Consider the following 14,751-nt stretch of genomic DNA (forward strand, 5'->3'; position numbering starts at 1 on the left):
CTATCCTCGGTCCAGTTCTCTTTCTATTGTATGTCAACGACTTACCATTAAACATAAATTCACCATCCGTTCCGTTTGCTGATGACAAGTCTGTCTCGATAGAAAGCGAAGAAACAGAAACGATTCCTGATAGTCACTGGTACATTAGACAGGCTAGAATCATGGTTCCTGTTAAATGGTCTGAAGCCCAACATATCAAAAACAAACTAGATTGAATTCAGAACCAAACAGTCAAGAGACCAGGAAATTAGTATAAATCGTAAAAGTGAAGAATTAACAGAAGTGCATTCTGCCAAATTTCTAGGTCTACACCTCGATAAGAGTTTAAACTGGAACACACACATTGAGTACCTGTGCAGCAAACTGGGTAGCTTTGCATGTGCCATGCATATATTATCAAGTGCTGCAAACATGTCCAATCGCTAAGTAGCATATCTAAGTTACTTTGAGTCAGTGATAAGATATGGGATTATTTTCTGGGGGAGCTCCAATAATATATCTCATGTACTGAAGCTCCAGAAGAAAAATATCAGAAATATGTGCACTGCACAGCAAAGAGAATCATGTTGTCCATTATTACAGAAACTAAAAATTTTGACTGTCCCCCTCCCTATACTTATACGAGCTAATGATATTTTTACACAACAAACCGGAATTGTTCATTATACAACAAACTTAAAGGCAAAAACATTCTAAACATGGAACTAGGGATACTAAAAAAGAAGTTACACGAAATTCTTATACACAAATGTTATTACTCATTATAAGAGTTCATGGAAGATGAACTGATAATTTGAGCAGAATCTAACCACGAATTAGCATTATATTGTGGGGGGGGGGGGGGTGAATGTTGTCTATTATCAAGATAGATATTTACCTATGCTGGAAAATATGAAAATATAGATACTGCTACATAGACTAAATATAGTTTTAAAAATTAGTATTAGATTCTAGTTCGTAATTTTTGACGTGTCTCCTACACCTTAATCACATGTTATGAGACTAATAAATCACAATCACAAAGGTGCCTGTGGCTACATGTAGCACTGCCGCCTGTCGGAGCTTCATGAAACTACAGAGGCTGAAATGGGAATATTCCACGATGTCCGAAAACAAATTCCACATTTTTTCAACCAAACTGGCTGAGAAAAAGATGTGTTGCATAACTTATTGTATCTCTACGGAACATGCATAACAAACTACCTGGCAGTTGTCCCACGATCACAGAAATGATGCTTACTCCTGAAAAACTGCACTAGTATGGTGGGAGTGTGTTCTTTACCAGACTAGTGATGTAAGTTCCAGTTGTGCTGTTTTACATGTTAAACTCATCACAATGATGACTGAAATAGTCTCCTCTATGTATAAACAACTTAACACTTCTTTGCGCCTCATTGCTCCCAAATAACTCTCTTGTGCCAACATAATTAGGATATGTTGAGACTGATGAGAATACAGAAGTGTGAAAGGAATTAAACTCGTATAGATTTGCGGGGGTAAACTTCCACCTTCCAGTGCAGGGTGGAAATGCAGTTATACCCACCAGACTTAGTTTCTCCTCTGAAAACATCTACCAACAGATTATTAAACTAGACAGTGAACTCTTCACTAAAACAAAAACTACGCATATTGTGTTGCCCCAAAAACAAGATCATATTTCGAGAAACCGGATAGGGTTTAGTTTTCAGAAGATGGTGATGCAGATGTAACAAAGGTGAAACCACATTACAACCATAGTCTGTTCATGAAAGCAGTTTAGTAATCAACACAGCACTGTATCCTGAGAGGTTGTATCTACAGTATGGTTGCATTACTGTGAAACCAATAAATTGCTACAGAAATGTGCTGCACCACACACAGGATATCTTCAACACGAGATTACCATCAAGCTCGGAAAAAATATTACTGGTAAGTGACAGTAATCAAGAAAACAGTGGAAAGTACTTTTTTCCAAAGAACAGTCATTACGGTTGAATGTTGTTTAAGAACATGAAAAAGAAAAATCTAGGAATATTTCAGACATCATCACAGATAATAGTGCTCAGTTTCATCTCTTGAATGAAAAGAGTGAAACAGAAAGCTCAGTAAAAAACGTATAGATGTCGTCCAAGGCAGTGAAATGTTAAATCTCGGTCGTATGGGATTAAGGCAAAAAATGAAGTGTTTATGGCTCTGGTTATGGGTTGCAACTGAACCAACTACTTCACTAATGACCTGTCATCTTGATATTTTCTACCCCATTGAAGATTTACTGTTCCCTTCTTGTGTTTTCTTGATGCAGTGGGCCTGCTATGCAATGCCAGTAATAGTGCTGTTGGATACTTTGTTATTTGCAGAGGGTTGAATGCTGTAAGAGAGTTCGTTTATACACTAACTCGCTACAAAATGATGTAACTGCCATTTTAGAGAACTCTTCTGTATATGGTTGTTCGGGTACTTAACATTTCCAAATTAGGTGGCAGATCTCTTTACTACTCAGAACAACATATGCATCTGAAATGAATCTGTTTCTGTTAGTGTTTTGCATTGTCCACAGAGGTGTTTGCTGTGTCGTCAAAGACACCTGCAAGCTGTGATGCCAAAGTATAAATACCATCCCCACAGCAGGTGGAGACTTTGACCGCATTGTGTCTTGCCAATGTCCTGTGCGCTCTCCTTTTTTATCGTTTGTAAACAAATCAAAATCAAAGTGCACAGTGGAAATTCTGTGTGCTAACTCCTTAAACAATGGTTTTACATGACCATCTTTCCTCTGATTCTGAGGAAGAGCTGGAACAATCTGTTACATCAAAGCAGGAGAGGTGGATGACTTTTAAATAACAAACTGGGGGAAGTAATTAGGAACCCTAAATATTCTAAAGTTGCTGAACAAATAGATAAAATATGTTCCCTTAATATTATTTGGTTAACCGATTACTCAGTAAAGGTTTGAGACAATATCACATTTGCAAAGAAAAGTAATCTCGCTGTTAAAACCTGGAAGAGATTCTAAGAACTATGGGCCAATATTGCTCCCAAGTCATCTGTGTAAAACCTTTGAACATACACTGCTGGCCACCGTAAATGCAACACCAAGAAAGACAAGAGGTAGCACAACAAAATTTTTTTTGTAGATAACATGTTGACCAAGTATCAACTGATTACGTTTACAGACATCTGTGACATGTGGTTCCTGCCAGAATCAGTAGCCAGAGTAGCCGCCATTGTTGGAGATCATCGCTGCCACACGTCTCGGCATTGAGTCAGAGAGACGTTGGATGTGTTTCTGGGGTACAGCAGCCCAAGCAGCTTCCACACGTTGCCAAAGATCATCTGGTGTGGCAGCTGGGGATGTAATCTGCGTCACTCGTTGAGCAACCATGGACCACATGTTTTCTATCGGCGAAAGATCCGGAGAGCGAGCCGGCCAGGGAAGCACTTCAATCTGGTTATTGACGAAGAACCTTTGGACAATGCGTGCCACGTGTGGTCGCGCATTATCCTGTTGAAATATGGCTGTGGCCGAGCCCTGAAGGTAAGGAAGGACAACTGGCTCCAGCACCTCGGATATGTAGCGCCGGCTATTTAAAGTACCGGCAATGCGTACTAGAGGCGTGCGAGAGTAATATCCAATACCGCCCCATACCATAATACCCGGTGCAAGACCAGTGTGGCGGCGCATAATGCAGCTGTCCAGCATCCTCTCTCCACGGTGTCTCCACACTCGAATCCGACCATCGTGGTGCTGCAGACAGAAGAGTGCCTCGTCAGTAAAGACAACGTCATTCCATTCTGCCGTCCACATCCGTCTGTCATCACACCATTGGCGACGGAGACGTCTGTGGTTCTGCGTCAATGGTAGACGAAGCAATGGACGTCTTGCGGACAGACCAATCTGCTGTAAACGGCGTCGAATGGTACGCGCAGACACTGGATGATGCGTTACAGACGCAATGTGCTGTGCTATGGTTCGGGATGTCACTGAGCGATCCGTCAGTGCCATGCGCACAATTTGCCTATCAGCACGTGCAGTGGTGCACTGAGGTGAATGCGATCGACCACGTCGGTCCCTCGTACCCTCCTGCATCCAACGGTCACATATCCGCATTACAGTTGTTTGGTTTCGTCCAACACGACTAGCGATTTCTCTGTATGATAATCCACAATCTCGGTAAGCCACTATCCTTCCTCTGTCGAACTCGGATACTTGATCAAACGATGTTCGCTGTTGTCTACGAGGCATAACTGATCGTCTTGTGAAACAACCACAAGGTAAACACACGCGCCGAACGTACACTCGTCGAAATCGAAGCCTTAAATGGCGCTATGAGGTGGCGCCACAGGCGCGTGTGATGTGCGTCTGCGCTGAAATTCTAATCAGTTGCATATATCATCGCTGCAAACCCATGGTGTAAATTTCACTTGATTCGGATGCTTCCTTCAAGGTGTTGCATTTACGGTGGCCAGCAGTGTATAATCTTGACTCATTTCGATACATTCATAGAACCAGAACTAATATCATCTGAACAAGCTGGTTTCAAGAGGTATAATATTCTACAGCATGTGTAATTAATCATATCCAAAACACACACACACACACACACACACACACAATTGGGCCTGTTATCTGTTGATCTCACAGCCACATAGGATGTTACTACAACATGGAATATTTGTAAGAATGCTTTTCAAAACAACAAAGAATGGTAGTGTTGCCAGATTAATATTGATATTAAAAGACCATGGAAAATTTTGCATTGATTTTTCAGAGCAGTCACAGCAGTTGGAAAGACCAGAGGAACTGTTTACTTTAGAGAAGTGCACTGTTTCACATGTTGTTCAATGTGTGTACCAGTGACCATCATCCTCAAAACACAGAGTATTTTCTGTATTTTGACAGTCTTGCTCTGGAATTCCTAGGAATACTAAGAATACAACCAGCTGACTCTTAGTCCATCAAAGACACGAGTGGCAGAATTGTGTCTGTTAAATACAAATAACTGGAGGGCAACTAAGCATCACTTCAGATGGGTGAGGCCGAATGCAGACTCAGCAGTCTAGCTATGTATCATCACTGACTGGTCAGACATCTTCAAAAACTTCACTGTGAGACGTGATTGAGATGAGAAGAAATCAGTTTGTGACCTTGTCAGTTCTCGTGGAAAGCTAGCCTCTCAGTGACGTGGACTCCAGCGGTTGGGGTTTGCTAATCTACAGCTGAATTTGCTTCCCCCATGTGGACTTATTCAGCATGTGCTGAGACAGTTAACATTGCACCAAATAATACTTCCAGCTGTCTTAAATCCATCTGACTTGAAAATTTTGCCTAGCAGTGGGAATTTTTCTACCAAAGACCGAGATAAATGCCTATGGTGATGTAGAATTTATAAGCATAAGCGATAGTAAGCATCTCCTGCATGATTACATTTACTATAGGTTACGCCCCCCCCCCTCCACCCCCCCCCCCCCCCACCCCCCCCGCTCTCTCTCTCTCTCTCTCTCTCTCTCTCTCTCTCTCTCTCTCTCTCTCTCTCTCTCTCTTTTTCATCACTAGTGTGGTTTCACTGTTGGATGACAGCAATATTCTCAAGTATCTGAAGCCCTTGAATCCCTCACATCCTTTGATTTATGTTAGTTCATTGTCCTTTCTTGTACTGCATAATATTGTATTTTTTGAATGTTAAGATCTAAGGTTAGAGTCCCAGACAACCACACAGTTTTAACCTGCCAAGAAGTTTAAAATCAGTACACACACTGTTGCAGAGTGAAAATTCATTCTTGGTGTTAGTCATTCAGTATTTCTCATATTTGCCCATCAGCATTTGCAGTATATAGCTTGCCATTTTCCGTATCTTCAACTGCAGTAACGTGAGTGGTAAGCTGGAGGTACGGATGGAATAATAAGGTGGAGATATGGATGAAATAAATAAATAAAGTCACAGTATAACATTCCAGTATTCTGTCAGTCAGACAGTGAATAAGGTGGTCATCAAAAGTAGCTACAAAATGTGGTGACTGAAAGTGAAAATGACGACGATGATGGGGTATAGACCCAGGGAAGAAGTGGATGACAATAGGACTGGTTAGCATAATTTGAGCTCATTGCTTTGTTCGACATTTCATCTTTGTTGTTGCCCATTATCTGTGTTCTTCAGAGTGTCACTTGCTGCCCGCTGTAAATATCTGGAGTTTGCAAATAATGACCTTTTGCTACCATTTTATTTGTAACTTAAATATTGATGTATCCTTTTATTTCATCTGTGTTGATAGTATTGAATGTGTTTCCTACACCTTTCCTAATAGTTCGTACTTCTTGTTTTCTTACTTCTCGTTTTCATTTGAAGTAACCACACATTCTGAAAGTTAATGTTGGTGTCAATTCCCTCATTTTTGCGCCTGCGGTATTGTTCTTGTAGAATTAATAAACAGCCAATCAGTGCTAAATGGAAGCTTTATTTAAACCTTTTTTTGTGTGTGTGTGTGTGTGGGGGGGGGGGGGGGGGGGGGGCTAAGGAGAGCTTCCGACAAGAGACGGCACTAGTAGTATGTAGGAAGACCGTGCACAATAGTGAATGAACATTATTATGCCAGCAAGTTTAGCATAATAATGTTCATTCACTGTCACGCACCCTCATCGCACATTTTACTAGTGCTCTCTTTTGCCAGAATTTTTCCTGGGCCTAAGTATCGCACACACGACACTAGTGCACTAGCTGTACAGCGGTGAGGTAACACTAAATGACAACCTCCATATTCTGCATGCTTTAATTGTTGTTGTTGTTGTGGTCTTCAGTCCTGAGACTGGTTTGATGCAGCTCTCCATGCTACTCTTATCCTGTGCAAGGTTCTTCATCTCCCAGTACTTACTGCAACCTACATCCTTCTGAATCTGCTTAGTGTATTCATCTCTTGGTCTCCCCCTTCGATTTTTACCCTCCACGCTACTGTCCAGTACTTAATTGGTGATCCCTTGATGCCTCAGTACATGTCCTACCAACCGATCCCTTCTTCTAGTCAAGTTGTGCCACAAATTTCTCTTCTCCCCAATCCTATTCAGTACCTCCTCATTAGTTATGTGGTCTAGCCATCTAATCATCAGCATTCTTCTGTAGCACCACATTTTGAAAGCTTCTATTCTCTTCTTGTCGAAACTATTTATTGTCCACGTTTCACTTCCATACATGGCTACACTCCATACGAATACTTTCAGAAACGACTTCCTGAGACTTAAATCTATACTCGATGTTAACAAATTTCTCTTCTTCAGAGACACTTTCCTTGCCATTGCCAGTCTACATTTTATATCCTCTCTACTTCGACCATCGTCAGTTATTTTTCTCCCCAAATAGCAAAACTCCTTTACTACTTTAAGCGTCTCATTTCCTAATCTAATTCCCACAGCATCGCCCGATTTACTTCGACTACATTCCATTACCCTCGCTTTGCTTTTGTTGATGTTCATCTTATATCCTCCTTTCAAGACACTATCCATTCCATTCAAGTGCTCTTCCAAGTCCTTTGCAGTCTCTGACTTAATTATTATTGAGGTGAAATTTTATATCTGACCGATGCCTTTTGGCTGTATTTTTAATGTACCACTGTTAACCTGTTTAGGTTGTCATTATTTGCTTCCGAAAAACCGTTGTAAACGGGTTTTAATAATCCTTCCATTTTACAGCTGCTTGGCTGTTTATTGATTGTACAAGGTGATTTCATCCTACGGTTGTTGCTTCAGCCGTTTACAGATTTTCTTTATAGAAGCTATGTTATTGTGTAGTTCTGATACAACTGACAAGGAGGCGATACAGACGTTCAACGACGTCCCGAACCTGCGTCACGTGAGCATGCAGCGCAGTGCTACGTCCCGCGTCTTTCGTGCTCTCTACAACGGATGCCCCAAACTCTTGGAGCTGCACCTGCATGTCACCCAGGAGCTCAGCTACTCAGTAAGTGTTACGTCCTTTAGATTAAAGTCTCACCTCTTGATACTGGATGTCCTCTTTTGCTAACAATTTTTACTATTAAATACCTGTAGGTTAGTAATAAGGACTAACTAAGCATTCCAAAGCTTGTGTAATACAACCATTCCTGGCCTGTACAACCTTGTTAGACAGTATAAATTTTTTTTTTTACCAGATATTTGTTAGCATCATAATTTTCAGTCTAAAATTAAGTCAGCTGCAGAGAGAGGCTGTGGGTCTACCCCTGCCTTGGTCTCTGTCTGAGATTAATTGTCTGCGGCTCATTACTTTGATTGACTGTGCATGTATGGTTAGGTAAAATAACCAAATTATTTCACTCAGTGATTCCTCTGGAAGAGATTTGTGCACATTATTCAAAATGATGATGCTCTAGAACAGGGGCGGGCAAACGTTGCACGTGGCTCATGAGCGCACAGCGGTGCATGTGTGCAGCTCGGGTGCAATTGTCGACCGGGGCAGTGGCGACAGCCGGCAGGTTGCGGCAGTGTAGTGCCAGGCTAAGCTACGGACATTGAAGTGTAGCAACCACTACGTAGTGAACGTTTTATTTCGAGAACCGGAAAATGCAGAGTGAAACAAGGAAATGGAGAAGTGGAGATTTGCTATCTTTTAAAAAAGTAATGGGAGTATAATTTTTTCTTTGTGCTAAAACGTGAAAATTCGAAATGTTTAATGTGTGGCAGTATTCTCGCTGGTCAGCGGAAGTTTAGTATTGGAGGCCGTTATAATAAATTTCACAAGTACAAGTACAATTTATTGTCGGATTCTGAGCGGATGGGGAAACTGACTGAGCTTAAGAAGAGCGATCTGACAATACTAGATGAATCCGTCGTAGTTGCTGTGGTCACGAGAGATCTGAGACTTCCTTTAGTCATGTCTCTCAACCAACTGATTTAACATTTTATGGAGCACTGTTTTCAATTTTTCAGGTCGACAACAATAATAGCCCAGCGGTACGTGCAAGTTATAAGATCGCGCTTAATATAGCGTGAGCTGGAAAACCATTTGCTGAATTAATAAGTCTCAGTTAAGACCAAACATCACTGATGAAAATTTACGTAACTGTTTGCGTTCGTCTCTATGAAGAAATTTTGTTCCAGATATTAAACATATTATAAACTCCACCTGTGATAATTAAATAAAACATATCGTAGGTAATAGGTACTCTTTCAAACCACGATTTCTTTCAAGCACTTCTACTAACCTTATTCCTTCATTCAATAAAGCAAGCTAGGAAACGAAATGCATTACAGAGGAAGGAGCAGAGAGACGGTATGGTGGGGAGGGGAGAGAAGTGGGTGGCCAGCTTGCCCCTGTGTGCACGCAGAACATCTGTTAACTGCACATGTGCAAGTGCACCACACACGTGCAAGATTCCTGCCCGCCCCTGCTCTAGAACAAAAATCTTAGATTTGACCGTACTTGAAGGGCTTTTTCTTTATTGTTTGCTTTCAGGACATGCCCATTCAGTCAGTCCTGGTGAAATGTCACTTACGTTGACACAACTGCATCAACAGCGTAACACCCAGTCCCCTAGCGGAGAAAATTCCCAACCCAGCAAATTTGCTTAAGAATCTTCTGTGCAGCTACCGAAGCAGAGTACTTACAGGGCGTAACAGCAATATTGCGGCTGGAGGTAAAATTCGAGCTGCAAGATGGCTGAGGGGACAGCGGAGTTAGCAGCACTGTCTAATATTTTGGCTCGGCATACAAAAGAAATTACACAGTCCCAAAGGGCATGGTCATTAACTTTTGGACCAAGGATGGAAGCTTGCCAAAATGGCACTATTGGAAACCAGTGCAGAGGCATCTGTGGTGCACCACAGGTCTTGGATGGCAGGGGTGGATGACGGCTGTGGAGATGTGTGTATGCGAATAGATGCATAACTGTTGAGCAACTGACCCCCAGATGAATCAAGGGCGGGCTACCCACAATGTCTCCTCAATGACCTCCACCTGTGTTCAACATCAGTGTGCAATAACCTCTCACAGACGACACGTGGCAGCATTAGCAGTGGAGGGTCTATAAAGCGTGTCGGGAGGAAATGAAAACAGTTCAGTTTTTGTCATGATGTGGAAAAGACAGATATATTGTCAGTCACATGCCTCATACAAAATTGAACTTCACAGAAACATTGCAAGAATTTGTTTCTGTTAGGGGAGCCTACCTATGGTACCAATTGGGTTAGCAACCTGGAAGGAGCTAGTGCAGCTAGTGTGGGGCATTTATGTGATGTCCCAAAGGGCATGGTCATTAACTTTTGGACCAAGGATGGAAGCTTGCCAAAATGGCACTATTGGAAACCAGTGCAGAGGCATCTGTGGTGCACCACAGGTCTTGGATGGCAGGGGTGGATGACGGCTGTGGAGATGTGTGTATGCGAATAGATGCATAACTGTTGAGCAACTGACCCCCAGATGAATCAAGGGCGGGCTACCCACAATGTCTCCTCAATGACCATTCAGTGAAAGAAAGTTTCTGTGTATGGGCTTTTGCTGCAGGTGCCTTGTTGATGCACGCATGCTGACTGCCGTTCATCAGCAGTGAGGGGTGGAATCTGCATGTCGATACCGCAACTGGAAGTCACTGAGTGGCAATAGGTGGACTTACCAGATGAATGATGTTTCATGCTCTGTCGGACAGATCACCATCGTTGTACGGTCTCGCGGCAATCGAAAGAGGCCCAATGTGGAGGAGGGAGGGTAACGGTCTGGGGAACTTTTTTGTGACATTCCCTGGGTGACATCATTCTGGAAGACACAGTGGATCACACAAGTATGGATATACCTTCACAGACTATGTTGACCCCTACATGTAGTTTGTTTCTCCTCAGCTGGCAGGACAATGCAATGTCTCGCACAGCTCGCTGTGTATGTGTGTGGTTTGATGATCACCATGATCGGTCTGCTGTACTCCACAGACCACCAAACTGCTGGATTTAGACCGATTCGAGAAACTGTGGGACCACCTCAGTCGGGCTGTTTAAAATGGATCCTTGAGCGAAAAATTGAACACAGCTGGCAACGGTACTGGAATCGCTACGGTTCCACACCCTTGTCGGTGCCTTCCAGAACCTCGATGATACTCTTCCTGCATGTCTTGCAGTGGTCCATGCTACAAAAACTGGCTATACAGGGTTTACACAGGTGGTCACATTAATGTGACTGATTGTTACAGTACTGGCCATTAAAATAGCTACACCACGAAGATGACGTGCTACAGACGTGAAATTTAACCGACAGGAAGAAGATGCTGTGATATGCAAATGATTAGCTTTTCAGACATTCACACAAGGTTGGCGACACCTACAACGTGCTGACATGAGGAACGTTTACAACCGATTTCTCATACACAAACAGCAGTTGACCAGTGTTGCATGGTGAAACATTGTTGTGATGCCACGTGTAAGGAGGAGAAATGTGTACTATCACGTTTACGATTTTGATAAACGTCGGATTGTAGCCTATCGCGATTGCAGTTTATCGTATTATCGTATCGCGAAATTGCTGCTCGCGATGGTCGAGAACCAATGACTCTTAGCAGAATATGGAATTGGTGGGTTCGGGAGGGTAATATGGAACACCATGCTGGATCCCAATGGCCTCGTATCACTAGCAATTGAGATGACAGGCATCTTATCCGCATGGCTGTAACAGATCGTGCAGCCACGTCTCGATCCCTGAGTCAGCAAATGGGGACGTTTGTAAGACAACAACCAACTGCATGAACAGTTCGACGACGTGTGCAGCAGCATGGACTATCAGCTCGGAGACCGCGGCTGCTGTTACCCTTGACGCTGCATCACAGACAGGAGCACCTGCGATGGTGTACTCGACGACAAACCAGGGTGCACGAATGGGAAAACTTCATTTTTTTTGGATGAATCCAGGTTCTGTTTACAGCATCATGATGGTCGCATCCGTGTTTGGCGACATCGCGGTGAACGCACATTGGAAGTGTATATTCGTCATCGCCATACTGGCGTATCACCCAGCATGATGGTATGGGGTGCCATTGGTTACACGTCTCAGTCACCTCTTGTTTACATTGATGCCACTTTGAACAGTGGATGTTACATTTCAGATGTGTTACGACCCTTGGCTCTACCCTTCATTCGATCCCTGCGAAACCCTACTTTTCAGCAGGATAATACACGACCGCATGTTGCAGGTCCAGTACGGACCTTTCTGGATACAGAAAATGTTCGACTGCTCCCCTGGCCAGCACATTCTCCAGATCTCTCACCAATTGAAAACGTCTGGTCAATGGTGGCCGAGTAATTGGCTCGCACAATACGCCAGTCACAACTCTTGATGAACTGTGGTATCGTGTTGAAGCTGCATAAGCAGCTGTACCTGTACACGCCATCCAAGTTGTGTTTGACTCAATGCCCAGGCGTATCAAGGCCCTTATTACAGCCAGAGGTGGTTGTTCTGGGCACTGATTTCTCAGGATCTATGCAGCCAAATTGCGTGAAAATGTAATCACATGTCAGTTCTAGTATAATATATTTATCCAATGAATACCTTGTTTATCATCTGCATTTCTTCTTGGTGTAGCAATTTTAATGGCCAGTGGTGTATATTGGCTCAATTGGGAAACAATTTATAAATCCAGGAGTCCTGGTAAAATCTGCATATATCCTTAATCCCCATTAATGCACAAGGTATAACGAGTAAGACACACAGAGATCTAATGGGTGAGAGAGAAATCAGAGCAACGATTGCACCATTGTTTCACTCCACATGGAGAGTTTTCCTTTAATACTGCAATATTGTTTGCTACAGCAACAGTCACCTCAGTGGTGTGCCAATTTACTGGAAGAAATGAGAAACTCGTCTTTCATAGTGATAGTTGCATGGCACAACTCATCTTCAACACAGTCCATCTAAAAGTGATCTCATCTTCTAACTTGAAAACTGACAGCCTTCCTTTGCTGTTTGGCTTCCGTAAATCTGCTGCACTAGCTCCTTCCAGGTTGCCAACCCAATTGCTGCTGTATGAAGGCTGTTTTCACAGGAACAACACAAGAATTTGTTTCTGTTAAGTTCAATTTTGTACGAGGCATGAGACTGGCACTCTGTCTGTCTTTTCCACCAAGTTTGGCTGTAACGGCCTCGCTCTCACTTCCAGCCATTGTACAAAATTCTTCATGGTGTGCAACTGAGAGCTATGTATAGCCAGATACGCACTGTCTGTCAGTCATTCTTTCTCCATCTCTCTTCCTCACTCCACTGACAGTTTTTAAAAAATCCATCCATCCATACATATTATAAAAATTGGCATATGTATGTGTGTGTGTTCCACATCTCCTAAGTCATTGAACTGATTTCAACCAATGTTGAAACGCGTATTCCTTACTGTCGGGCAACAATCGCTGTGGGGATAAGAACCACCAACCTGTCACAGTTAAGGAGATATGATGTCATAAATAATGAGATGTGTGAAAAACTGCCACATCATGCATAATGTTTAAATTTCTTACTTCTGTCCTACTAACTCTGTTCGCAATGAATTTCGCAGGCAGTATCCACGTATGCCACTGAATGTACCTACACAAATACATCATTGTCAACACACTGTTCGAGAGATGTGAGGTCATAAACATTGGTATGTGTGAAAAAATACATATTTAATTTTTAATACTATTTTTCTTTATTACTAAGACGCTCCTTAAGTCAAGTCAGCCTAAGGAAATCCCTGACATCAGGCAGTGCTGTTTGAGACTTTCAACTGTGAAGTGCAAATGGATGTAGGTGAATACAGTAGCTGTCTCTGGAACTCTGAAGAGGTGGTGCCATAGAGATTGATATTAACTAACTTTCTTTTGTTGGAGTGTGGTCCATCTGTTATGCTGCTGTGCAACTAGTGCTGAAATTTGATTATGTGCTTCAGAACTGACAAAAAACAATTGTTTAAACACCTTGTAATGATGCTTCTTTCCTCTCAAGGTTTCCCAGTCCTTTGTTTGAAGGTGTGTATGTGTATACTAGGGAAATTGCTGTTTGGTTGCAGGTGTTGAAGAACTTGGTTGAGAAGTGCTCCAAAATACAAAAGCTGAGGATATCCAATGAATTGCTGAAGTCTGAGAAATTTTCGGAGGCGGTGTCACAACTGCAGCATCTCCGTGTGCTGAATCTGGAAGTACACTTTGCCGAAAGCACTCCCGTGTTGCGACCTTTGGGTGATGGATGCCCACAACTAAGCGAGGTTGACTTCGGATTCTCAGTTCTCGATATGGATGATCTGAGGTACTTCCTGAATGCCAAGAGGAACACCCTGAAGGCCATATGCATAAAGTGTGCTGTGGTTGGAAGAAAGTAAGTGCTATTATCCCAGCTCGTATGATTATCTAGGATATCATAGAGTGACTAAACTTCACATGCATTCAGTCTTTTCATATTACGCAATATCTTATTGGTTCTGGTTGTTTGTAATTGTAAATTCTGCATATTTTATCCTCATCTGTGTAAAGATACCCATTACATACAAAATGTGAGGAAGACTACTATCCTAGAACCCAGTACCAGTTGCCGGAGTAGGGGCAACAAAAATTAGATTTTCAACATTTCGCATTATTATTGACCCAATTTAAAATCTTAAAATTCTGTCATAATCTAGTTGTTTAGAGACATAATCTTAAGATAAAAGACTAACGCAATAAGACAAGTATTAGTGTTACAGACTGTGTGTTTGGCTTTAGGCAGTGTAATGGATGGCATGTAAATACACGGACTTCCCTTATTCAGTATTTGGAAGTGAGGGCACTTAGCAACTTCGAACAAAGTT

At 42.4% G+C, this 14,751-nt stretch overlaps 1 protein-coding gene across 1 annotated transcript in view; it reads left to right on the forward strand.

The window, feature by feature from the left end:
- Positions 1–14,751, forward strand: part of LOC124719058 (F-box/LRR-repeat protein 7-like) — a 100,868-nt gene that overhangs the window by 33,730 nt on the left and 52,387 nt on the right. Inside the window, exons 3-4 of the mRNA XM_047244728.1 lie at positions 7,757–7,925; positions 13,978–14,282. Of these exons, the coding sequence (XP_047100684.1) occupies positions 7,757–7,925; positions 13,978–14,282 (474 nt within the window). The remainder of the gene's footprint in view (positions 1–7,756; positions 7,926–13,977; positions 14,283–14,751) is intronic.

This window comes from Schistocerca piceifrons, chromosome 10 (genome assembly GCF_021461385.2).
Source record: "Schistocerca piceifrons isolate TAMUIC-IGC-003096 chromosome 10, iqSchPice1.1, whole genome shotgun sequence".
NCBI classification, from domain to species: domain Eukaryota; kingdom Metazoa; phylum Arthropoda; class Insecta; order Orthoptera; family Acrididae; genus Schistocerca; species Schistocerca piceifrons.